At 42.5% G+C, this 27,480-nt stretch overlaps 1 protein-coding gene across 8 annotated transcripts in view; it reads right to left on the bottom strand.

Moving 5' to 3' along the window:
- Nucleotides 1-471: 471 nt before the first annotated feature.
- Nucleotides 472-27,480, bottom strand: part of NR2C2 (nuclear receptor subfamily 2, group C, member 2) — a 75,639-nt gene continuing 48,630 nt past the window's right edge. For 4 of the 8 annotated variants that reach the window (XM_005870022.2, XM_014542718.1, XM_014542716.1 and 1 more), the window contains 12 exons: nt 25,473-25,673; nt 23,231-23,333; nt 20,147-20,326; nt 18,809-18,956; nt 17,954-18,047; nt 15,796-15,929; nt 14,719-14,896; nt 13,510-13,631; nt 12,627-12,766; nt 10,941-11,078; nt 9,821-9,926; nt 472-6,774 (listed from right to left, as the gene is read on the bottom strand). In XM_005870022.2, the coding sequence (XP_005870084.1) occupies nt 6,600-6,774; nt 9,821-9,926; nt 10,941-11,078; nt 12,627-12,766; nt 13,510-13,631; nt 14,719-14,896; nt 15,796-15,929; nt 17,954-18,047; nt 18,809-18,956; nt 20,147-20,326; nt 23,231-23,333; nt 25,473-25,673 (1,719 nt within the window). In that variant the 3' untranslated portion in view covers nt 472-6,599. The remainder of the gene's footprint in view (nt 6,775-9,820; nt 9,927-10,940; nt 11,079-12,626; nt 12,767-13,509; nt 13,632-14,718; nt 14,897-15,795; nt 15,930-17,953; nt 18,048-18,808; nt 18,957-20,146; nt 20,327-23,230; nt 23,334-25,472; nt 25,674-27,480) is intronic. The other 4 variants (XR_001362844.1, XR_001362843.1, XR_001362845.1 and 1 more) reach the window with 4 other exon arrangements.

Below are 27,480 nucleotides of genomic sequence, written 5' to 3'. Positions count from 1 at the left end.
ATTCATCTAGTTTCTTAATTTTATTCACATAACCAATGCTTGCCAGATGGTTTTCAACCTTGTTCTGCTGAAGTGACCAATTTCCTTTTCCTTTTGAAAGCTATTTGGCTGCCAGTGGGTTCTGCCAAGAATCTTGACTTTGGACCTCAGAATCCTCACCTGTAAAATGAGTCAGATGACTTCTGAAACTTTAAGAATATGTCTGCTCTGGTCCGAGGCCTGGCTCTGTGTCTGTGATGGCAGTCTGTGAGTTTTGGCAGCCCAAGCCCTGTTCCAGAAACAAGTCCAGTGAGCCATCAAATGGATGGGGCTAAGTCGCTTTTGGCTAAGGTGAGATGAGAGCTACAGGGTTCTGACTACTAAGGCGCGTCCTCACCACCCACTCGGTGTTTAGGTGAGAGCGCTCTGGGGACTCCTGGTGGTCAGGCATGTTATTACTATTGTGAGGAGAAAGGATAAACAAGATGCACATTAGTCTTTAATTAACTTTTAATAGTATAAACCTCATTTAGGTAGTAGTATTAAGCCACAACAATGCCACATTGAAACAGCATTTAATAAAATGCATAAAGCTAATTCATGCACTGCAATACTCTATATACAAACACAACAATGCAAATTCTTCTTCAAGACTGAAGACATTGATTAGATATAAAATTCAATTAAAAAAGAACATGCTATTTTAAATGCCATCACATAAAGCTGATTTCAAGCTACAGCTTTTAACAGGTTTTAAACCTGGAATTAAAATGTAATGGCATAGACAATATTTTCTATATTGAGAAGGGCAGAGGGTACAGAAACGGTCCCAAGAAAATCTAACACCCAAGTTTTCCTTTAATGTCTTTTAAAAGGGCTGGTAATACTTAGCTACATTTTAACAGTTCCAAACTACAGGTAAAAACTATGGTTTGTACTATGAAAAATGTGCAGCTTTTCAGTTATAAAACTAGTTGAACACTGGTTTACAAGATAATTGGGAGGATATAGAAAAATATTCCAGCACTTGAGTTGTACGTGGCAGCAGCATTTGAGTCCATGAATGCTCTTGTTGTTAAAATGACAACTGATTATACTTTCCTAGAGAAAAGCCATTTATTTTTCATGTAAAGTCTATTTCCAAATGTTATCCAAATATTAAGCTTTACCACAACCTGACAATTGGTAAATGTTGCTGAGCATTTTTTCAGCATTTTTTATAGCACTTTTTTTTCTATTATATATAGTATACATTTTCAAACACCAAAATTATTGGCTTAATCGAAAGTATAGCTGGGCATTAAAAATATCTCAGACTTTCCCTTTAAACTGTTTAGTTTTAGATTGCTGCTAATAGCCCCAAATGAAAAGTTTTATTTTAAAGATTCACTTAGAGACTGTCAAGCTTCCATTTGTATTATTCGAATTGGAAAGCTACCTTCAATAGTGATTGTCACGACAGGCAAGGACATGGGGAAGGTGACAATCACTGCTGGGCAGCCAGTGAAGCAACAGGAGCTTTACATCACAGATGGGGAAGCTGGAGGCTGAATGGCCCAGTCTCACAAAAGGCACTGAGTACTATGGTCTCAATGAAGTGTTTTTCAAACATTTCAATAGATTAAAAAAAACCACCACCACCACCTGTGGATTATGTTTTTGCAGTTATCCAGAGATCTCTTTCAGCAGGCCAGCTTTCAGCCTTCCCGTTAGTCAGGCCCCTGTGCTTACCAGGTCCATGAGCAACTATAGCTGGGCTGGGGCCTGGCTCCCGAGTGCTGTGTTTCAGTTTAAAGTCCGACTTGGGGAAAATTCACCAGAGTAGAGCTGGACATTTGGCATCTGTAGCTTTAAGGGCATGCATATCCATATTAAAATGCAATTTTTATCTGAGATTTTAAAATCATAATTTAGAGAAAGTCAGTGGATTTCATTTGCATGCTACAGTTGGAGAAGTAATTTAAGATTTGTAACTTATGCCATAAAGTTAGCCATCAACAATTATGCTTATTTTTAAAGAATACTTGGTTGGTTGCCTCCCCCCCCCCTCCCCCAACTTGCGTTAGATGGGAATTTTTTTAGCCACAGTGCAGTGCCCACCATCTGCAGACTGAGTCCAGAGCAAGTGGGGAAAATTGGGAGCCAGGCCCCATGACACAGACCATTCTGAAACTGATCACATGACAATGAGTCCAGGGAAGGCCCACAGCTTGACCTACCAAGTTCCTTCCAGTTAGGCCATAAAGAGGTGTGTGACAACTAGGTTAAAGATCCGCACCTAGTTTCTGGACGTTAGTATAAACTGTCTTCCAGCTTCCTAGCCATTGTCTCACACTAGAGAATACATAGCAATGTCATTGTTAGGACCTTTCTGTCTGGAACTTGCCCTGGTACAAAGTGAACATTTTAACTTCATGGCCTTCCTCAGCCAGACACACCCAAAGGAAAATGGAGTTAAAATCTTGGCAAATCCATCCTGCTGAGGGATCTTGGAGTACCCACATCAATTTAGTAACTCTTATCATAGATTCTCTTTAAAACAAGGAGAGTTTGGATATGTGGCTACATGTCTGTATACATAATATACACCTATGTACACATACACACTATATATATACACTGTACATATATAGAAGATATAAACACATGTACATTCATTTAGTCATACAAGTCGGTAATCTGTACACGCACAATGTGCTGAGGGGAGCTCAGGGCTAGACACACAGTTGTGCCACACTGGTGGGAGGCACATGGGGAGGTCCAAAGCCCTGTGTACAAGAGATCCAAACCCACTCCGTCTTCAATTACAAATTCACATCGAAGTTAAACATTTTCAAAGAGCCTGCAATCTAGGGAATGGATATGGGACAAAAGCATGGGTCACCTGCCCTGCCTGATCAGACTTTCCAGGATCTGAAGGGCACTGACCTCCCAAGTTAAAGGTGAATGTCAGAAGATGACACTTTTCATGACCTGGGCTCAGAGAAGGGTTCAAATGTCCCACCTATAGCTCCATTGCACATAAGGCAATTTCCACTGAAAAGGAGGCCACGTACTTCCTAACTCTAATCTAACCAGGTCACAGTACTTAGATCCACAGCAAAGGGCTGCTTGTCAGGCAGAGTGCGGGCAGGGAGTGAGACTACTCTGCTGAAAACTACCCCAAAGGATTAGGATGTGATTTTCCCAGAATAGAAGCAGTAGATACAGCCTGAGAACCTTCTAATTCTTGGCTCCCTGCCATGGCTGTCCCCCAAACAAGCAAAACTGCTAAGTAAGCTATAGTGTGTTGCTATACATTTGGGAGCGTAGAGTAGACATGTCCATTGCTATCACCATGACTGGTGGCAACTGCCTCAAAACAGAGTCCACATTTAATACTGACACTGACAAGCTAGAAAATCCCTCGAGGGATATTATATAACACATCTTACAAGTGACTAGACCTGAAATTAAATATAAAAACCAAAAAAGAACCCCAACCACAGAGATTAGACAATAAATAATGTAATCCCCAATAAACACAAAAATCTCAAATTAGAAAGGCGGTAACATACTGCCTTAAAAATACTCTCCAGGAATAACTTGGAAAGTATTATTTGCATGAGTAATTTGGTCTTTTTCTAAGTCTCTTCCTGTCCTTTTTTTTATTATTATATATATAAAGAACTCCACAAATTTCAACTATACATAACTGTCCAACATTATCTGAGATACCACTGGAAAAGAGCCACAAAGCAACCGTGTATGTCTGTCCCCACCTCCCTTAGCCAGTGTAGCCTCCCCCATTGAGGGAGGACTGGCTAAGTCAGCAGAAGGGTATGTGTGAATAGCTACATGGCAAAGAATTTAACTCCTACCTTATTTCACTGAGATTCAGCAGGCAGAGGTCTGGTCTACTTCACTAAATCTAGAGTTTGAAAGCCTTGTGAAAGTTGAGCCCAAATATCAGCTTAGGATCCCTTTAAATAATCTTGACTTTGCGCTTCTTTTAACCAATCTGACAAGAGATGGAATAGACCTGTAAAAAACTTGAAATGACTTGGGGCAGTGACAATTCAGGTTGTGTGGGACCCGATCCTGAAGGAACAGGCCACTTCAGAGTAAGGCCAAGAGGATATGGGAAACTACTGAGGAGTGCATAAACCCCAAAATGGTCCATTGAAATCAGCCACCAGCAGCAAAGGGACTCAAGGAAAAGGACCAGGTTAGAACCAGCAGCCTCCTAACTAACATGACTTTTCTCAGGGGCTATCTTGCTAGGGGTATGACACTTCCCTATCCAAGTGTTCACTGCCCTCCTTCTGATTATCACCTTCTCTTCCCAACCTATCTAAGCAGTGGGTTTGTCAGGACTGCAGCCTAGGTCTTGGCTAAGCTGCCCCAATATCTTAAGGCAACCAGAGACTAAAGCCTGATAGATACAGGACTCCACAGGGCCGCCCCTGGGAATGCGGGAGCTGGCCAGTGCGGACCTTTTCACCAACACAGAACTCAGATCTGAAAGATGTAACACAATATATATTTTCAGGGAGCCACTCTATGATCAACAAACATGCTTATATTTAAAAAGAGAAAAATAGACAATTAGCTGTGTAAGATGCATGAACATGCTTCAAAATGCCCTCTGCTAAAATCCTTCAGAAGCAGAAATGATACAAACCTGCCCTAACTCCATTTGTCTTGGCCAATTTTTGGTCTTAATTTTAAAATTTAAATCACTCAAAGTTAGAAAACCAAACATTTAAGATGGTGACATTATCCTTTCCATCATTTTATAATGGGCACCCTTCACTATTCTCCAAAATTTGCTTGCAAGATATGAACTAGAAGTGATAAAAGAATTGAACTGTTCCCACTTAATCCTCAATAATGACTTTCATAAAGTGTTGCTAACACTTCAGGTTAAAGCATCCCATTTTGCTGTAAGCCTGTGGCTGGCTTGCCCAACACCCATGCACATCTTGTGAAGTGCCTACTATGACTAAGGGCCTGAGCCAGACCAGGGAGTGCCTTGGGATCTTTTTGGATATCTGATCAAAAGATTAAAGAGATGCAAGCTTAACCTTACATTGTAGTTGCTTATTCTGATATACACAAAAAAGAAAATGCAAAGTACTTGACTCAGTCTTGGGCACACCACTTTTCCCAAAGGAAATACTCACTGCAACTCATCCATGGGAATTTATGGGTGCACTTCTCTAGATAGAACTTCCTTATAACCATATTCTGTCCTTGTATACGATGGTTGCTCTAAGTTATGAGAAAGGAGATAAGTGGGAATTAAGGGTTATTTTTTAAGGAGCAGGCAGCCTGCTTCTGCATCCGTTACCTAAATGCTCCAGGGTTTTTGCTGGCACACACCTAGGGGAATCAAAGTGCACGGTGGGCCAGTGCCATTCAAAAACTTGCCAACAGAGATACTGGATCTGGAGACATTTTGGAAAACCCTGATATTTAAGGTCAACAGAGAACCCTTCCATTCAGCTTCACCACCACTGCCCTAGCCAGGAAGCAAGATCCTGTACACATACTCCACCCCCATAGTAGTTCTGAACTGCAGGAACACAGGCCCATAGAGTCACTTGGAATAGAAATCCCAGAGAGGAACCCTCACACTCCAGGAAGGCCATGTCCCTCCATCTGAAAACTGCAGCCACCCAGATTGTATTCAGGAAGTACTACTGTCAAGGGTTCAAAATGCTGAATTGCACTTTTTGGTCAGAAAGCTCCATCTGCCATAGTGGAGGTAATTTGGGGATGTTAATTGCTGCAGGAATTGGCAATTAATGTCTAACTGGTTGCAATCCAATTCTGAGAATCAGGCACCCGAAGATGCCTGAGGTTTTGAGGAGCCTGAAGATGCCTGTCAGACCAGGACCAGAGACCAGGGAATCTGACAAGCATCAGCTCTTTGACTGAGGAAGCTTTTGGTTTGGGTCACCACCAACTGTGCTAGCACACTCCCACTTACTGCATGATACAGATAAGCCACATTTTCATTTGCTCACAGGAATTCAGTTCAATACCACCAAAGTATGCATATAATTAGGAATGATGCCTTTTCTTAAACATAAATGATTGTCTCCTATACCCTATTGCATTTTCACAGAAATTATTAGCATTTCGGCAAAAGACGTATACTGTTTTCCATTTGCCCTGCACATAGACAAGATGTTGCTAACATTACGTATCGGTAAGAAGTGCTTAGAAAGTGCTAATATTACCCTGGTAATTAGTAGCTATTAATTCCAAGGACATTTTTAATATATACACACACATACTGTTTTCTTAGGTTCTTTTAGTTTTAATCCTAGTCTCTGACATTATAAAACTTTGTTTTTTGCCCTTTGAGAATTTCTAAATACAAATTGAGTTAAAAGATTGTTCCAAAATCTGCTTCATCAAAAGGCATTAAAACATTTCTTATGGCAGGAAAGGATCCTACTAGTCTTTTAGTTGCTATGGCCTGGGATTTAACAGATACGAAGGAACCAGGTAGGAAATGATGGACATACTGGAAATATTTGCACATACCAAAATACTACTACTTCCATTTTCTTTCTCTCTGAGCGGTCCCAGGAGGCCATTTCTGCTCCTCAGCAGGTGTGTGGTGTGCACTATAGACTGGCTCCGGTGATCTGGCCATTGTACTCTGCTGTCTCCATCTTGAGGATGTAGGGAATTATGCTGTCTATCGAAACATTGCCAATGAGACCAGTAAAAAAAAGTTCTTCTGTTATGTTGGAGCTCATCAGCCTGAGTGCTGGCAGGCGGACAAGAATCCGGGCCAATCTGTAAGAAGGAGGGTCATTAGAGAAAGGAGGGCTCACTGCCCTTCAGACTTCATCCTGGACAGGCTCTCAGGAGCCCTATCGGCTCAGAATTGAACCTAACAATAGATCCACCCACTATCCACCTCTTCTTTTTCTGATTTTAGCAGTTCCTCTTGTAGGAGTTCATGAGAAAAAAAGTTTAGAAAGTGCAAAGATGTATGTACACATAATGTTCCCTTCATTGTTTGGTGGGGGTGGAGCTCTCTCTACCCCCAACCAAAAGAAAAACGTGGAAATCTATCAATAGAGGACAGGTTAAAAAAATGTTGTCTTCATATAATGGATCAAGACATACTCATTAAAAAGGGTAATAAAGCCCTAGCTGATTTGTCTCAGTGGATAGAGCGTCGGCCTGTGGACTGAAGGGTCCCGGGTTCGATCCCCAGTGGGGGACGTGCAGGAGGCAGCCGATCAATTCTTTCTCATCATTGATGTTTCTATCGCTCCCCTCTCCCTTCCTCTCTGAAATATATATTAAAAACAAAAAACAAAAAAACAAAAGAAATCTTTAAAAAAAATTAAAAAAGGGTAATAAAGATCCATAGCCCGGCCAGCGTGGCTCAGTGGTTGAGCTTCAACCTAAGAACCTGGAGGTCATGGTTCAATACTAGGTCAAGGCACATGCCTGGGTTGCAGGCTCGATCCCCCATGTGTGGTGTGCAGGAGGCAGCCAATCAATGATTCTCTCTCATCACTGATGTTTCTATCTCTCTCCCCCTCTCCTTTCCTCTCTGAAATCAATAAAAATATATATTTAAAAAAAGATCCATATTCATTGATAAGTCCATGACATGTAGTTGAATAAAAACTCGAAAGGAGGTTGTGAAGCAGCAAGTACAGCACAGTTGCACTTGTGTGTATTTATTTGTGCGCACATGCGTAAATGGTACTCAGGAGGATATGTACCAGGAATGCTAATGGTTAGCCTCTGGGTATTGGGATTTAGAGTGATCTTACGTATTAAAACTTTTCCTATATTGCCCTAGTTTCCAGAATTTAACATTATAATCTATATATACAAAAGCCTAAGCAACTGTCTGACTGATAGCTATGACGTGCAATGACCACCAGGGGACAGATGCTCAACACAGGAGCTGCCAAGCTGCAGTCCTGTGCACTGGGCCTCTAGTTTAAAATAAAACAGTAAAATTGTTTTTTTTTTTAAGAAACCCTGGATGAGAGGGCACACCATGACCTTGCCATGGGGCCATGGGCCACTGTCTAAAGTCACTCCATAGCCACTGCACAAAGTCTGGAAAAAACCTACATTCTCATCAGCAGGAAATGTTAAATTACAGCATTTCCTCAGCCTTGGAAAATGATGAAGAATATGTATACTCATTGAATATTAAATTTAAAAAAATGGTTACCAAACCTTACTTTATATTTTATGATTCCAATTACAGGTACATACAAAACTTCTGGAAGTAAATACATAAAATGTTAATCTAGACAGTGGTATTTACAGAGTAAAAAAATGTCTTTTTGCTTTTCAGAATGTTCTAATCTTTCCCTACAGTGAACATGCTTTTTGTGTGTGTGTGTGTGTGTGTGTTTTTAAATTTTAAATAGCTTTATTAACTATTCAAATACTTTCCTTTTACAATGAAATTTCCACCGGGAGGAGATTCCATTTTATGTTTGTTTTTTTAAAAAGGGAAAAGACATTCATATTATGAAAGTAGCATTCCAGGACCATCATCCATTCACCCAGCACCGCAAGTCTTGCAGGGCACACAAAGGTGTAAGGGGACACCACCACAGACTTGGAGAGGCTGACCAGCTGCAAGGTGTCAGGAAGTTAGCAAAGGCAAATCAAGGAGGACTTCCTGGAGCATGCCACATCTCAGCTGGGCCTCCTTAAGATTAAGAGGCTGGCTAAGATGTCTATCAGCAGAGATGCAAAGAATGGAAAGGAATGAGAGGGCATTTCAGGAGGAAAAATGGTATGAAAAAAAAGGATAAGGATGGGAAAAAGTAAAAAAGTGAATGTATAAACAGGGTATAAAGCATTCTACTAGGGCCGTTTCTTTGGGAAATTTCTTTGAGTGGGTTTCTGAATTCTATGAGAAAGTCTCCCTTATCTCACTTTTAGTCCCAAATCACCTGGCTTGCCCCCTTCTCCTCCTGGGTTCCTGACTGGACAAGGAGTGATTCAGGATTTTTTCAGAACATCTACTTTCAAAGACAAGAGAGTTGCTATTGTCAAGGTGATACTAGCATGCTGTCGCGGAGTAGTCTCTTTGGGGGACATTTTGCCTTCATGCCTGGCTGGATGTATAAGTTCTGAGTATGGGTGCATTACTTGACAGTCCCAGTCTATGTGTATTGAGGCTCAAGGTATTCTAGATTCATGGTGAGGTCTTCAGTGATCCCAGTAGAAAATGGATTCTGCTTTGGCAAAAGCTGCCTGTGGGCCACGGAGGTGTGCCTAAAGCAGAGGTAGAGACTCTGCCAGCAGGGCCAGCCCACATGCCTCCCCCCTCCCCCCTCCAATCACAGAGAAATTTCACCCTTTATCTGTGGGTGAAATTACTATTTTACACAACTTGCTCACTCACTGCTTTATAGGGGTCAGGTCTGGTTTCAGTTAATGAAAACTTTTCTTTCAAGTCCTCTAGCATTGCCTCTGGAGTGGCTGCGGACCAGAGCTTCCAACTGTTCTGGACAAGGAGTGTCTCCAGGAGGACTCATGCCTCACGCATGTCAGCCCCAGAAGAGACCACAGAGCATCGGCTCTAACCCCCAAATCACAGAGGAGAAACCCAAGGTCCTGACACCCGCCGTCACCCAGCAACGATGGGATGGCCTGATATCTTGACCCTCCCTGCCTGGCACTGTCCACACTCCATTCCCACCTATAAAATGCAAGAACTAAGGTGTGATGACATGGAGGCTTTACCAGCTGCTAGAAATAGGAAGGCTAACATAATTTCTATTTGCAACTACAGATCCAGCTGCATTCCTCTACACCCTGAGCAAGAGCATGTGCCTGTGTGTCTCACCGGTAGGTGTCTTCTGAGTAGGTTTTCTGGACATAGTCCTGCAACTCCATCTGTGCCTTTTCTTGGAACTTTTCAATCTGGCTTGTGCTAGTCAAACCTGGATGATCTGAAAAGAGAAAAGTGCCCCCAAATTGCCCTCTGTATTCGGAAAGCCTCACGGATTGCTTAGAACTTATTTTTAATCAAACTTCTCACAAATTTCTCAAGCACAATAGAAGGAACTCTGAAGGCTGATCAATAGAATGAACTCTGAAGGTTGGGATAGTGTTTAGAACACTGGGTTTTCCTATGCTCAGCCAAGGCCTGGAGGTGCCCAGGAGGGAGCTGAGCTCCTGAGTAGTATTCCAGCCTCGGCAGCCCCAACTACTGGTTCTGGATATTTGACTTTCTACCACTCTAAAAAACATCAGTTTTAAAACTATCACATGAAATTAGAAATTTATTTTCTAATATCTAAAAAACTGTTTTCTAGATATTTAATTACATAATTTCCCCATTTTCACTAGCTAGTTTGTTGTTTGTGAGTGGAGGGCAGGGAAGGAAGGGAAAAGTTAAGCTGTTTTACAACCCCATCTGTTCAACACAATGGTAAGGATATCATTTACCCAAGTGACCTCTCAGGAGGCTCCGAGGGGAAGTGAGTGAGGCCAGCCCATCTGTTTTACTTTCCACCAACAATTCCTGCTGCCTCTTCTTCACCTGCTGTGACCATACCTTTTCATGTGCCCTGTAGCAACTGCTGCTACTGCCCTCCACAGAGACTATGGGTAAACTTGTGCAGTTTTAATTTATATATGCTAACATAACCTGAAAGTTGGCAAAGAGCAAACAAAACAAAGACACAGGATGGTAGAACCCTATTTTGTATGCCCTTGCCTGGCCAATGGTTTAATTAGATTACAGATTAAATCTATTTGGTAAATCAAGCCATTTCTTTGGACTGTAAAGGCAAGAATTAAAAGAATGTATGTATTTACCCAAGTTAACAAAGCACACCTGTGAGTACAGTCAGTCACAATCTGGCAGGGCTCTCTACACCACTGACATCTTCACAACAATTCATGTTAACAAACATCATTAGACACAGGTGGAAAACATGCGCCACCACCGCATATCTTACCGGGGCTAAAGAGAACTATGGCTTTAAGGTAGGCATACTCATAGCCGTCTATATCCAGCTTTGCCATACTGTTACAGAACTCCTGAAGTTTCCAGATGTGCTCCATGACTTGCTTTATCCGGTCACCAGAAAGTTTATCTAGAAATCAATATCACAGATCCCCTAAGAAAGGCTGATAAGAACAGTAATACAAGGTTCTTTTAGGGGAAAGAGAATAACTTCACGTTTTTGTTTTTTTTTTAAAAATGTTATTTTATTGATTTCAGAGAGGAAGGGAGAGGGAGAGAGAGAGAGAAACATCGATGAGAGGGAATCATTGATTGGCTGCCTCCTGCACACCCCTACTGGGGATCAAGCCCGCAACCAGGGGATGTGCCCTTGACCGGAATTGAACCTGGGACCCTTCAGTGCACAGGCCGATGCTTATCCACTGAACCAAATCAGCTAGGGCTAACTTCATGTTTTAATTTAAAAACCAGTTATCTCAAGATGGTCAAGAGCTTCATTTTCCGTTGAAGGTGAAATGACAACAGGTATCCCAATTCTACTCTGTTATATATTTTGCTTCAATAATGAACCCCTAGACTTGCAGTTCTCCCTGGCCCAACCCTAGGCAGCACCTTTGGCGTATAGTATAAATTGGTAATTCCTTTTATTCCGTGCTTAAGACCCATTTGTGTGTTCTTATCAATGGTTAGGTTTTCTAAGTGTCTGCAGGCATCTAATAAATATTTACCAACCTAAAATGTTGACTTTTTTACTTGTCAAAACAATTCTATATGTTATCTGACTTAATCCTCATGACAACATTTTGCTGAGGGGTATCAGCATCATACTCAGTTAAAAAGAAAAAAAAGAACTAAAAGCTCATTTGTAAAGAGATCTAACTTAAATTCAATAAAATGTTGTAGGGCTTTTTAAAAATCACCTTTTTATAACTATTTCAAAGGATTAACTACAAAAACAAAGATGTGACTAGGTACCTGGAATGCTCAGTTACCAGTACAGTTGAATTCCCACTCAGCTGCAAGTGTAGACTGTCAGTATTAGTCTCGAACCCTGGCTGTGCTCTTCAGTGTGTTGAGGACACACAGCATGTGGACAGATTGCACTAGATGTCTCCCAGTTCTGACACACTGGGATCTGTCCACCAAATGTTAGATGGTTGCCACAGATCTTAGAAGAGAGTCATTTGTTCATTCACAAGGAACTGGGTGAGGTAACTGTCCTGGAACAGGAGGTCTGCATGACCTATGTTGGTGCCTTGGTGCCTCAAATGTTCTATTTGCTGTTTCATTTGGGGCAAGCCAGGGACCTTACCATATGTAACACAGATAATAGTTTCTACTTTATAGGGTTGTGAAGCTATGTGAAATATCACACACGAAAGGGTAACCTGTTAATGAAGATGAAAACATAAGCTGTGATTATTCTGAAAATATCACTACATGTCTATGTAGCAGGAAGTTGCCAACTTTTTTCAATTATCTTCTCCCCTCCTCCTTTCATATTCATTATATGAAAAACAGGCAATCACGCAGAAATTTAAATATGCTGACTAGTAAAGTTCCTATGACTTAAAAGTTAAATCTCCCTCAGCCTATGGATGGTGTGGGATACTAAGACTAGCCAATTTGTGATGGGACAGCCTAGATGGGAGACATACTCCCCCACGTCCCACCCTACCTTCCTGGATGCTGTTCTGCAGGTGGTTGACGATGGCCGCCAGGATAGTGGACAGACTCATGACCTGGGCACACTGGGCCAGACCGAGGGTGAAGAGCTCATTCCAGCAGGCCCGTACCAGGCTGGTGTTGCAGTCCTGCCTGGGGACACAGAGGTGAGGGTGGGTGCGGGTTTGAGTTGGCACTTCTCCAAACCAAGGCATGCCCCAAACAAGTGGATTCAGCAAGTGTGTATTGAAGGTCTATGGTATATTCAGGATCATTTTCTAAGAACACCACTGTATAAGAATCTCTAAACTAAGTCTCTCTGAGGATAAACTATCCACTCTCTTAAAAAAGATTCTTTGAACGTAAGTTAGTGCCTCTGTCGTGAGAGGATGCAGCAATTAAAGAACTAAGAGCTGAGTGTAGACTCTGGAGGAGACATACCCTACATCTAGGCATAGGAACTGAGGGCCTGCAAACCCTGCAAAGGAGGAGCTGACACTGTAGTAGGGAGGAAGTCAGTTTTCATCCCTGCCTTGGGTAATTTACACTTAGGATGACATGGCTGGTGCATTGCAAAACAGTATGTCCGTATCTCTGATGCCCCCATATGCAGCATGTCCCTACTTGTCTCCAGATTTTAGGATGACTCCTGATTCTATTCCACTCCATCCCTAGCTGCTAGTTCTAAGTCCTTAGCACATGGAGGAAGCTTGATAAAGATTTGAGGAACACTGCAACATTAGCATCCATGGTCCCCGGCTACAGGTCCACTGACTATATTTAATAAAAAAATCAGGTCATAGGAACAAACTGGAAGGGCCCTCAGAAATCTTCCAGACCATTCCTAGAGAGGGGAAGACCCTTGCTGGAGATACAGAGAGAAAAAGGCCACTTACCCAAGTGCCTGAAAAGCTGGGATTGACCTGGCCCAGTGCATGGAGAGGAAAAGCAGGCGGGATGCGGACTCACAGATGTAGTGCACATTGAGGTACTCTGGCATTGGGCTGGGCATTGTTAGCTGGAGAAGAGAAGGTACAGAGCACAGGAGGTAACAGAGGGACAGGAGATGGCTTGGTTTGTCAATACAAATCCCTGTTGCATTTCAACATCATGGCAGCCAGAGACACCATCTCTGATGCTGAGGCTTCTGCATGGTCCCATCCTATGATGGGGACTACCCCCCAACCCAGCTTAGCCATAAAAATACATACTTTTCAACTCTTGCCTCAAATAAATTATTTGTTCTAAGGCAAATCCACTTTGAGTCATAGGTTAAGTCTAAATCAAATTGGGAAAAAGGGGTCAAATTGCTGGATTAGAAGACATTTGGTAGGTGGCCTCAAGGCAACTGTAAGTAAGAGCTGAGCAGAAACCTAGAGGTAGGAGGAGAATATCCCACCACCAGAATGTCAGGCCTGGGCTCCAGGAGCTCCACTGTCTACAAGGAGCTCTACTGCCTCTGAAGCTTGAATCTCACTGGTAATCTGTGTCCTCAGTACTTTGGGCAATTATAAGCACAGACCTAACCTTCCTAAGTGACTGGCAAGATCTCTCTAGTAAAGAATGCTGGGGAACAGAAAGACTCACTCTAGAGAACTAGTGATTAAGAGGGCCTCATGGAAGCTGGGAGTGTCCTACAGAAGAAAGGCCAGAGGAGAAGAGGATGGAGAAGACCTATGAGGGCCTCACAGTACCCACCAAGGATACCAGATATCTACTTTCTATAATTCTAGAGGGTAAATGGTCAGGACCCAATGGGTGGGCATGAGGGCTGGCTGCCTGCTGTTGGAGCAGACCAACGGGCCTGCCTCAGCCTGTACTGGAGCCAGGCCATTATCAGAAGGTGGAAGGCGGAGCAGTCAGCTAATAGGCCCTTGCTGGTCAGCCTATCAGGGTTACCTTCAGAGCCAAATGCCACTGTGAACAAAGGATGAGTGAAAGTGCTTTGTAATGGGGATATAGTTCTAGAATATAATATCCCAATCAAACGCCACAATATGGAAATGAGCTCACTCCAAGGTTTGATTTTTAAACTGAGACCAGCTTTGGGACAAAGCTCCTCTCCTAGTAGGATGGGGGCACATGGTTAGGCTTAACACACTCACCTTAAATGTGACGTGAGTGTCTGAAAGGAGAGGGCCTTCAACCTCAATGATGGGTGTGGATTGGTCTCTGCTGATGACATGGATACTCCCTCCTCCACTGGTGTCTATCCCATCTGCCAGGCTTGGAGGCGAGGAGCTGTCTGTGGTATTAAGTGCTTTAGCTAAGGTATCAAATGCCCTGTGAGCAAAATTGAAGCAAGCAAGTATTATAAATCCATAGCTTTTAGGGAAAATGAACTCTAGCTGAGACATAATTTAGAAAAACAATGCATTGGAGAAAGATACTTATATTCTACCTGCTGAGAGAAAGGATAACAATGAAAGCTTCTATGCATTGTCTATACATCACCTTGGACACTAAGCTATGTATTATTATTTTTACATGTAATTTTTATTTTTTACAACTATTCTCCAAAGTAGAATTCTCTCCATTTTATAGATGTGAAAACTGAGGCTTAGAGATGTTAATTAACTTTCCAAGACTGCCCATAGAGTAAGTGGTAGAACCAGACCCTATCTCCTTTCCACTGGATCAGATCTAAATTTTGCTATCAGAACACAAGTGAACATAAGAACCAGCACACTTGTGTGACCCATGAACCAGAGAAGGTTACAGTTTGATTACTGGTCAGGGCACATGCCGGGATTGGGGGCTCGATCCCCAGTAGAGGGCAGCCAATCCATGATTCTCTTTCATGATTAATGTTTCTATCTCTCTCTCCCTCTCCCTTTTCTGAAGTCAATATAATGCATTAAAAAAAAAAAAGCTAAAACAGAATTGTGAAAAGGGAATGAGCTATTAATATCCAGGCATAATAAATAATGACTGAAGAGTAACATTTGTCCACTGAAGAGTTTTCCCCTGCTTCCACTGAGTTACTCAATGTCCTTTTTCATTGTCTGGAATGAAAAGCAACTTTGATTTTGAAAGGAGACAGATGTTCAGGGGAACTGTGACAATTTTACAATCCTTGATTAAATACAGGGTGAGTGTTAAAAATGCTGCCACCCACCCTCACAATGCAGTGACTGAGTGTGCATGTCAGGAGGGGAGCCTATACCCGCATGGGTTCATACCGAGTAATCTCACTTGCAGACTGGTCCTCTGGTTGCACTTCCGAAGTGTCACCATTGTTAAGGGATTCACTTAGGTTGGCAAGGGAGGTTACTACATTTGCTAGTGTGCCCAGAGCTCCCTGGCTTGTTTCAGCCTATTAAACAAAAAAATAGTAACATTAAAAGATGAATACACACATGATGAATATGCATACACACTGACTCTCAGGCTAATGAAGGTATAATGTTGGTTTAAAAACAGCTTCAAAGGGGGGTATGACTACAACAGGGCAGCATGAGGAAGATCTTTTTGGTGATGGATTTGTTCTATATCTTGATTGTGGTGGTAGTTACACAATCTATACATGATAAAATGAAAGATCAAAAAGATAAACAATATCATAAAAATTAAAACCTTTGTGCTTCAATAGACATTACCAAGAAAGTAAAAATACACCCCCTCCCTCACATACACAAGACAAATATTTGCAAATCATACATCTGATAATAGTTTAGTTGCCAGAATATCTAACAGACACTTGCAACTCAATAATAAAAAGAAAAATAAACCAGTTAAAAAATAAGCAAAGGATTTAAGTTGGCATTTCTTCGAAGACGACATACAAATAGCCATAAGCACATGAAAAGATGTTCAACATCACTGGAAATGTAAATCAAAACCACAATGAGCTACTACTTCACACCCACTAACACAGCTATAATAAAACAGGTAAGTGTAGGGGAGGATGTGGAGAAACTGGAACCCTCACCCACAGCTGGTTGGAACGTAAAATGGTATAGTCACCGAAAAATATTCTGGCAGTTCCTCTAAGTTTAAACACAGTTACCGTATGACCAGCAATTCCACTTCTAGACATGTACATAAGAGAAATAAAAACATGCACAAAAAACCTTGTACACAAATGTTAATAAGCAGCACTATTCACAATAGATAAAACGTAGAAACAACCCAAATGTTCATCAGCTGATTAATAGATAAACTGAATGTAGTATAGCCATTTAAAGGCACGTTATTTACCAATAAAGAGGCACAACAGAACAGTTGCTGTGAAATCCCTTGGTAGTCAGGAGTTCTAAGGTTATTTGATCCTTCCTTTCAGTTTTACAGCCCAGCCTGAAGACCACTAGGTAGAGGACATCTCTCTATGCCAGTAATGGCTCTAATTTTTGCCTTTTCTTTCCCCAAAAAGGATGCTCCTTAATGTACAGAGTGTGCACATTGATGTGCATGTGAACACATGAGAAAGTAGTTTCAGGCCCAGCTCTGACTCTAAGGGCAGCAGTGCCAGTAGTGCTCTGTTACACTGAGTTACTCCTTTCAGGGAAGAAAATCGGACCTCAGCCCTGGCTGGCTGCCACTTCATTACCTGGGTCAAGATGAGAAAGACAATGGATTCCCTCGCCTGGATAAAACCTTCCTCTTTAGTTATCTTCATAAATTAGCCAGTTCTCTCTCTCTCTTTGTTTCTCTCTCTCGGATTGACAAACATCTCTGTATTCCACAAGTCAAATTCCCTATGACTTATTTATCCTAACAGTTTTAGAATTGTTAAAATCCTGGCTGAACTTCCTCCTGCAGATCATTTAGAACAAGCATGTCAAACTTGAGGCCCGAGGGCCACATGTGGCCAACAACAAATACTCATCAACGATGACTCATTTATTTCAGCCCTTTGTATTTAGCATGTGTATCAAAATAAACCTATGTTTCTATAAAAATTGAAGCTTTTGTTTTTTTGCAACCCACATAAACTTAAAACTTGTTTATTTGGCCCATGTTAGCCTTTGAGTTTGACATGCTTGATCTAGAGGCTTTTGTAAGGCCATCTTAGGATAAGTAGCTGGTTCTTCAGCATGCCAGTAGTTTGTCAATGTGTGTACCAGGGGGTGAACATCTTAATAGAGAAGAGAACCATAGAACTTTCACCAAATTGAACTCTAGACCGTGTTATGACTATGACCAGCCAGCCCTGACTGAGTTTCTGAAAGCCATCAGCATCCCTAAAACAAATCACTGGGGGCTAAATCACAAGTAAACTGAGAAGCAGAAGGTCATGCTTTCAATGTGGTCTCTAAAGGCCAAGAAGAAGGTGGTACACACATTTAGAAAAGCAGTCTGCACTGCAACATAAAAATGGAGGAGAAGGCATAACATCACCTTGGAATCTGTGGCCAGGAGAACAGTACCATCCTCACGTATCAAAGGTTGCTGGATGTTCACAAGCATCCCTGGATCAAGAAGACCTGTTTGTCTATTTAAGACATAAAGAAACCCAGAGTAGCTTCCAACATTTAATGCACAGTATGATCATGCTATATTTCCCTGTCCCTTCTACATCTGCAGGGCTGTCTGAGTAAAAGAAAAGCTCTAACTAGACTCAGACACTAAGTGACTGAACAACCCCCTTTTCTCTGCAATGAGATGTGCACACAACTGGGTCTATAGCCTGAGACAGGATGACACACAGACACACATCCCCAGGGCTTGCTTCTGTGCTGACTGGGGACTTTGGCTGCTCTGCCAAATAATGTTAACTTGATCTTCAGAATATCACTAAGGCATTCTCAATTCTAGTTCTCTCTGTGATACCTTTGGATTTTTTGTTTTCCTGCTCTCTGTTCCTTTTAAATTAAGTTCAATAGGTTACATTAAAAAGAACATATAAATTAACTTGTGGCACTTATCTGGGCCCACACCTGGGACTTAGGCCTTTTGTCTATACTACAAAAAAATCCCAATCTGGAATTCCACAACTGTTTTCCTGTATGAATAATGCCAAACTGCTAGACATAATCTGAGCCCTTGAAAAATTCTGACCCCATCAGCCATCCTCAGGACTGTACAGAGGTTTGACTGAAGCAGTCCAAAAGGGGTGGAATGAGGCAAGACAAGGTTGATGGCTTTCCAGGCAGGTGGGGAGACATATAAGCCCCCTTTCCAAAAAACACCAGTGCCTCCTCTGAGCAACAAAGGCTGATGGTAGTTTTACCCTTTGTCAAAACAGAGACTAACCTCGCTCCATCTTTATCTGCTACAAATGTGGGAGTGGCAATCAGAGGACTTCTCAGGTCTTTCCGGATATAGATTTTCTCAGTTGAAGCAGCACAATTGCTTGGTTTCTCCCGCTGTACATCAAAGGGCTTCCGTTCACTCTGTACAGCTTAAATCACAATAAATATTCATATTTAGAGGAAAGATTTGAATCAATAAAAACTATAGTCTTACTTAGAAAGTCAAGCTCAATTTTCATAGTGGACTTTTTAGCCAAAGGAGCTGTAAAGGTTCAAAGCCAAGCAATGCCATGCCAAATCTAAAGGCAGGAAAAGAGCTCAAGACGGTGGGCACTGCCTACGAAGAACTGCAGCATAGCATCCACATGGCCTTGTGAGGGTCCATCCAGAGCCCTCTGGGTTTTCACGTCTTTTTTTTTTAATCCTCACCCAAGAATATTTTTCCATTGTTTTTTAGAGAGAGTGGAAGAGAGAGGGAAAGAGAGAGAGAAATATCGATGTGAAAGAAACACATTGACTGGTTGTCTCCTGCACAAGCCCCAACCAGGGCCTGGGCCGGGGAGGAACCTGCAACTGAGGTACGTGTCCTTGACCGGAATCGAACCCGGGACCTTTCGGTCTATAGGCCAACGCTCTATTCACTGAGCCAAATGGGCTAGGGCTGGGTTTTCACTTCTTACTTGCTAACAAAAGGGACTCTCTCCAGGGTGAGAAACACTCGTCTTCAAGTGGGTCTTCAACAGAGAGCTTGTCCAATGCTACACATTGTAGAGGAACAACTCTATGTCCACCTCCAGCATGCATGACTTCTGCAAAGTGTGTGTTGTCAATTTTCTATCACCCTAGCAACTTCTCCCTTCAGTAATCTGGTATAAGAATAGGTATACATGCCAGAAACAACTGAAAAATAATGACCTTTTTATTAAAAGAAAGACTAAACTCCAGATCCAATATGTAAGGTAAAGGGTTCTATTTCAAAGAGGAGGCCCCTTTGGCTTAGAAAACCTACATGTCTTCCCCAGGCCTCACAGTTCCTAAGGGGCAGAGCTAGAGTCTGATCTGGTATTCAGCTTCACTACAAAGCCTGTGTTTACCCCACTCCACATTGCTGCCTCCTGATTTACTGGGAGTAGGTTTCCACATACACGGGAACTGACCAATCCCAGCATTGTCAATACTGAAACATCACGCTGAGCCCGAAGGTAAACCAAAATGAAGCGTGAGTGGATTTTTTCTTCTTAGTATTTTAAAGCCAGACACAGAAACCTTAGTTAACAGACTAATGCTTACTTTCTCCCTCCTTGTTAACTCACGTGGTTTCTTTAATACTGTTACTCACATTCCATTTTCATGCCCATCTCTAAGCATTTTTTCAGCCGGCAAAACTGACAGCGGTTCCGGTGGTGCTTATTGATGATGCAGTCTTGGTTGCTCCGGCAGCTGTAGGTCAAATTTTTCCTTACGCTCCTTTTGAAGAAACCTTTGCAGCCTTCACAACTGACAGCCCCATAGTGACGGCCTGAAAGGACAGAGTGTATAAAGCAGTTTTACCAAGAAAAGAGGTGACCCATCACAGGCCCTATTTTTAATGTATGTCTATCAAAGTGACTGGTGTGTAGTCAGATGCCCAGGCCTCAACATTAAGCATTGGTAATTAGGAGTTAGCAAGTCTTTTACGTGATTTCTCTATAATCTTTACAGGAGCCCTAGAAGGTCATGATGAAAAAATTTAAGCTCAGACAGATGATGTGACACCTGGTAAATGGCATGTCCTTAATGCTCTTAGTACATGAAGGACATACCATACAGTAGGAGCTCAAGGGGGATGGCTGAACTGTGCTGTCCTCTGCACACACCCTGGTCTTGGCTCTGCAGACCCTAAGCTTGCAAAGCTACTCAACTCCCCTGTCCTGCCAAGAGTGGCAGGTAGCAAACACATGCATGTGATATTTTAGCACACAGGGTCTCACTCCTGTATTTATTACCCCTGTGTTAGCCATGTCCTGGGCCCTTGACCTCCCCTGGAGGAAGTGGAATGATGAGAGGAATTATGAGGACTGTGACTGAGCAGGTTCAAGGTGAAGGAAGGTTGCCATGTAGCTCACTTGGGTTAGCTAGTCAGATGCTTTTGGAAACTTAGTCCTAGAAATACACTTATTACACACAGTTTTTTCTAATCTTGATTACTGTGATGTCTCTAACCCTTACTTACCAATGACATTAAAAAGAGCCCCCACCTCAGTTTACCCTTCTTAGTTCACAAAGTGCTTCCACAGGCATTGTAACTCATTTGTTCCCAGCTGGGACTGACCATAGTTGTTTTATTTTTTTTTTAAATTGAATTTATTGGGGTGACACTGGTTAATAAAATCATATCGGTTTCAGGTATACAATTCTCTAATACATCACCTACATAATGTACTGTGTGTTCACCACAATATAAGTCTCCTTCAAGTCAAGTCTCCTTCCATCACCACATAGTTCAGTCTTATGTAACCTAATGTCTTAGCTACTGCTGGGAGGACACGTTTCATGGGATCATCATTTACAGCAGCTACAGAGCATCCTATTGTCCTAAGCTCTAGCACTTGGATCCATTCCCCAAGGGTATACTTGGAGGGTCTCTATTTTGTGCCTTTAAGAACAGTTGTGCTAAAACTGTGACCTACCATGTAGGCATCATTTTTCCTTTTTTGCAGGGTATTTCCTTAAGCTTTCTAACCCTTAGAGTGATCTCCAATATCTTGAGACAATGGCAGTATGAGCCTGTGACTAGGCTGTTTCTTTAAGCCCAGAAAGAGAGTGACAAATGGGGAAGCCCAAAAGATTCCGTGCCCCTTTCCTTATGTTCATGCTTCATTCATTTGTTCAAAAATTTGCAGTGGGTAGGGATACAGAGATGGAGGGGTCTGACAAAAAGAGCACATTCTGGTGGGCAAGACAGGCCTGTAAAAACCAATTAGAAGAGAATGCAACAAATGCTCAGTGAGGTCTGTTTTATAAAAGGGGGATGAGGACAGAGGCAACACAGGTGAAAGCTTCAAAGGGGTGAAATGGGCTGGATTTACCAGGATAAGGGGTAGGAGCAGAGCCAGGACACCCCTGATAGGGCAAATGGTGTCACAAGCTGCGAGGGAAACTGGAGCTTCTACAGATGCTTGCCTAGAGCTGTCTTCCTAAGAGGCTTGGTCCAGACTCCTTTTTAAAACAAACAAACAAAAGAACAAACCAAAACAAAACAAAAACAAACCAAAACAAAAAACCAAACAAATAAGAAACCAGAACCACAAAGTGTCTAAAGTTCCTCTAAATTTTGTGACCACAGAATAAAGTGGAACTAAGCAGTTACCACAAAACTCAGACCTGAGCCTAGCAGCACTGGAACTGGACCTTTATTAAATACTAGAGGCCCGGTGCACGGCATTAGTGGGGGTGGGGGTGGGGCGGTGTCCCTCAGTCCCGCCTGCACCCTTTAGTAGTTCAGGAACCCTCAGTCGGACATCCTTAGGGCTGCTGCGGAGGAGGGAGAGGCTCCTGCCACTGCTGCTGCACTCGCCAGTCATGAGCCCGGCTTGTGGCTAAGTGGGCTTCCCCGTCTCCCACCCCCATCACCCCCACCCTCATGGGAGCGCACTGACCACCAGGGGGCAGCTCCTGCGTTAAGCGTCTGCCCCCCTGGTGGTCAGTGTAGCGACAGGTTGTTCCACCTTTCTGTTGATTTGCATATAACCCTTTTATTATATGGGATTCCTCTATTCCTCCCTGCCTGCCTCAATTATCTTCTACAGCCTTCAGTGTTAGCAGACCAAAGTCTAAACTTTTGGGCTAGACATCTTCTCCATTTTCCTGGTACCCATATGCCCAGGAGCTCTTCCCCAAAGACACTGTGGGTGTGGGCATCAAACTGAGCCCGGGCTCCACCAGCTGGAATACCCTTCTGTTTTACCTCACGTAGGCACACTCAACCTCCAAGGTTCACAGATGTGACTGCCTCTAGGGGCCTTACCTGACCCTGGGACTCCAGCCAGGATCACATGCTCCCTTCTCCTGCATTTTAGCAGTTTATCATACTGGGTTACGGTGAATGGATGACAGAAATAGTTTATAGGATGAAGGGGGACTAAATAACACATTTTGTGAAACAGCAAAGCACTCTGCAAATACTGACTAAAGAAGTGATTACTTTCTTAGTAGCACATACATATTCAATGCTCAACCATGATTTACAAATCACAGAAATAGTTTCCTGACTTTTTTGATCCTAATAATTTGACAAACTGATTTGCTTACATATATTACCCCAGTAAGAAAAGTGGAGTTCATGGCTTGAACCTACAACTCTATAGAAAATGTTCTCTCTCCATTACCCCTCATCCCCAATTTGGGCCATGATGTGCACCTAGCATGAGGTAGGGTTACTTACCAGAGGCTTTGTCCCCACAGACCACACAGTACTCTACCACCTGGGGCCGCTGGACCTCAGCCTTCCCAAGCAAACGCTCCACAGAAGCAGAGTCTGTGACGATCTAAGAAGAATCAGGAAACAAGCAGGGTGGTGATTAAAAATTAGACAGCTAAGCAAAGTAATGCTTAACTATAAATTCCTAATCTTGAGTTTCTATGCAGGAGAGCTGATTTGGGCAGAACTGGGAAAATTCCACCTGACAACTTAATCTGACACCCAGAATGGCCCTGCTGCTCATCTGAACTGCCCCTCTTCATCAGGAGGTGGGGGTTTGGGGGGTTTGACAGGGTCAAGCATTGGTTTTCACCAATCTGCTCTCCTATCTGGCTACCACAATTACCCAGACGGGGCCATGTGGGGAATCACATATAGAAGTCTCAACATAAAGACATTGAAGGTGTTTTTGGCTGCCTCTATTCCCACCAAATAGCTTGAAAATATGCAGAGATGTACATTTGGCAGAGAAATAATCAAGCTTTATTAGTTATAAGCAAGTCTCCTATTGAGGCAGCTGGGAGTAAAATAACTAGAATAGGTGACCTCTAAAACCTGCTATTTCTCCTTTATTTATAGGTGACTTTCTAGGTGACAAATAGTGCTACTAGTCTTGAAGAATACTGTAACTGATACCAATATGAGAAAGTGAAAAATAGCTGTTATTAAATAATGTACCAAATAATGTACTATGATATATGTATGGTGGAAATATATACAGAAATCATTATATAGAATGACCTCTTGTAAAACATGCAGCAAAATCAATAGCCATCCTTTCACAAACAAGGAGTAGTCTAAATTAGCAGTGAGGAATTCTGATTTCAGATGATCAGAATGTACTGTGGGAAAGCAAGTTTGCGGCAGTATTTACTAACTGTACTATGAGTTTCTCAAAAGCACAATTCTGAAAGTTGAACAAATTGGCATTCTAAACCCAGCTTTATCAGAAGAAAAAAAATCCTTTCCTTCCTTAATTTTCTCCATAGTAGAAAGTCTATCCCCAAAACACAGATTCTTAGCAGCATTATTTGCAATAGCCAAAAGCAACTCAAGTATCCATCAACAGATGATTGGATAAACAAAGTCTGATATATACATATAATGGAATATTATTCAGCCTTAAAAAGGAAAGAGATTCTGACACCTGCTATGACATGGACAAATCTTGAAAACATGCTAGGTAAAATAAGACATTCACAAAAGGACAAATATTACAGGATTCCACTTACATGAGGTCCCTAGAGTAGTCAAATTCATAGAGACAGAAAATAGAATGGTGGTTGCCAGAGGTTGGGGGTGGGAAAGGTGGAATGGGAAGTCAGTGGTTAATGGGCACAGAGTTTCAGTTTGGGAAGATGAGAGTTCTGTGGATGGATGGTTGGATGGTGGTAGTAGTTGCACAACAATGTGAATGTAGTTAATGCCACTGAACTGTACATTTGAAAATAATTAAGATGGTAAATTTTGTTCTACTTTACCACAAATTTTTAAAAATTTAAAAACAAACAAAAACATGGAATTCCTACTTAACCCTGACAAAACATACTCCATGCTTGTCCACCATGGGACACTGCCCTCAAGTGTCTGTTCCTTTAATTGCTGTGCTTGGAAATTCAGTGCTTCCCAACAACCCTGCTTTCCTTCAAGCCCTTGCTCTTCTCCTTCCTGTATCTTCCCCTGACCCCATCCCACCTTGCCAGAGTAGGGAGAAGCAGGGCAGAGGTGGAGATGAGAACTGAGGGTCCCAGAGGTTCACAGGAATAAATGAGGATGTAATGAAGAGCTGGACCAGGCCTGACCATCTGGACAAGGTTGAGGTAAGAATTAGAACAAGTTGTCCTTGTCTGACTGTGGTCAGCCCAAAGTGGTATCCCTAAAATATCCTGGGCCAAGGGCTGCCACCATGTGGCCTTTGTTAACTAAGTGGCCTCAGTGCCAGCTCACTCATGACAGTCTCCTGTGTGCCACTGATTTTTCCTGGCTTAACTTCCATCCCATCTGAGCACTGTAGTTGGCTGTCTACTGGGCTTGCCATTCATTTGCTGACTTTTTACTTTAGCTAAAGCAGCAACCTGCCATGTTTGCCAGTCCCCAAAGCATCTTTTAGAAACAGATTTGGCCTCCAAGGCAGAGCAGAGGTTACAGTCAGGAACAAGTCCAGTAGCAGAAATGCGTAAATGAATGCTCTGTCAACAGGCCTTACCTGGATCCTGCCAGGGACGAGGTTGTCCGAGGTGGTGAATATGAGCTGCTTGGCACTGGATGTCTCTGGGGAAGCCAGGATCACCTTCCCAGTTCCAGCTCCATCTGGGCTGGTCAAGATGAACTGCTGCTTGGGGGATCCAGAGGTGTCCACTGCGGTGACTATCTGGATCTTCTGTCCTGTCTGCTGGTCTGTCACAATCTACAAGACACAACATGGAGGTTGCTCTCACGGAGCATTGTGCGACTTGAGCACTTGCAGGTGGTGCTCAAAGTAGTGACTGCCCAACGCTGTCCTGGAGTCAATGCTGGTCAAAGATGCAGTTTCACCAGTGCATGGTGAAGTGAGAAAAATAAAACACAACAGTGAACTTTTCAGAATACAATTTTCATAAAGCTATAGTTTTTCATAAAACTTTATTCCAGGATGGTATCATTCCCACTATTTTCACCCTTTAGGGGTGAGGAGAAGGGTAATTATGTGAAGATGGTCAAAAGGCATAAGTTTCCAGTTATAAAGTAAGTAAGTCCTGGGAATTTAATGCACAACATAATGACTACAGTTAACTCTGATATATGGTGTATTTGAAAGCTATTAAGAGAATATATCCTAAGAGTTCTCATTGCAAGACAAAAATACATTTTTTCTTTTTCTTTTTTCTGTATCTATATGTGATGATGGATGTTAACTAAACTTATTGTGGTAATCATTTCACAATTAGTAAGTCAATTCATTATGTTGTACACCTTAAACTTGTTTCACATCAATTATATCTCAATAAAACTGAAAAAAGAAAAGCCCTTTATTTTATAAAATGAAGACAGTAATAAGCAGTAGATGATAGGTTTAACTTAAAAGATATCCTTGTTCTTGCCCTGACCGGTTTGGCTCAGTGGATAGAGTGTCAGCCTGCGGACTGAAGGGTCCCGGGTTCAATTCTGGTCAAGGGCATGTGCCTTGGTTGCAGGCACATCCCCAGTGAGGGGTGTGCAGGAGGCAGCTGATTGATGTTTCTCTCTCATCAATGTTTCTAACTCTCTATCCCTCTCCCTTCCTCTCTGTAAAAAAATCAATAAAAAAAATATATATATATATATCAAACAAACAAACAAGATATCCTTGTTCTGGACATAATAAAATATGTGAACTTTTTTGAAATGCTGCTGACCAACAAAACGTAAAACTTGGAAATGGACTGCTTTAACGAAGGACTGTTTCTGTGGGGAAGTTCCTGTAAATAATCTTGCCTTGTGGTAACAGAATATAGGGAATCACCTGCTGATATTCTCCCACTTCCTGACTCAGAAGGCTTTAAGGATAGGGATGACACCTGATTCAGGGCTATATCTCCAGGCCAGCACAGGGCGTGGCACATGGAAAGAAGACTTTAATAATAGGTTGTGGAAGCACTTAAAGCGCTAACTCTGCCAAAGTCCTGACCCTGCCTCCTCTGGACACTCCTACCATTCAGGAGCCCAGCTATCAGAGACCACCTCTTCCCAGGGTTACTGTTGTTGGCTGCCGACTGGGCTTGCCATTCATTTGATGATTTCAATCACAATTAAAATCTACTTATATAAAAACCATGGGTGGTGTTCATCACCTCCAGAACTGCCACGACCAAGCGGAAGGAAGTCAGTCCTGCAGGGGTTGTCTTGGCAAGGGCTGCGCCCTCCCCCGAGCTGTTTCCTGTAAGGGAGGGGTCTGAGGCAGGAACCCACCCTGGGAGCTTGGAGGCTTATCTTTGTGTGTGTGCCGTGCCAGCACAGCCAGGGGTGAACCTGAGTGGGGGTGGCTGAAAGGCTTAGAAAAGACAGACAAGAGAATGAAAGCTGGGTCTCGGTGGGACACTGTTTCTCTGAGAGACAGTGACCACGCCCACAGCCATGCCTTTATTTTATAGCAGATGCTATGAGGCAAAGTAAGGGCGTGACCAAGATGTTTACAACATTCTCCTGGGTTTCAATCCTACTCAACTACATGCACCTGAACTCTATCAAGCCTACAT

The sequence above is a fragment of the Myotis brandtii genome, unplaced genomic scaffold (genome assembly GCF_000412655.1).
Source record: "Myotis brandtii unplaced genomic scaffold, ASM41265v1 scaffold312, whole genome shotgun sequence".
Taxonomy (NCBI): Eukaryota; Metazoa; Chordata; class Mammalia; order Chiroptera; family Vespertilionidae; genus Myotis; species Myotis brandtii.
The sequence above is the reverse complement of the archived record's forward strand: the minus strand, read 5'-3'. Positions and strand labels throughout refer to the sequence as shown.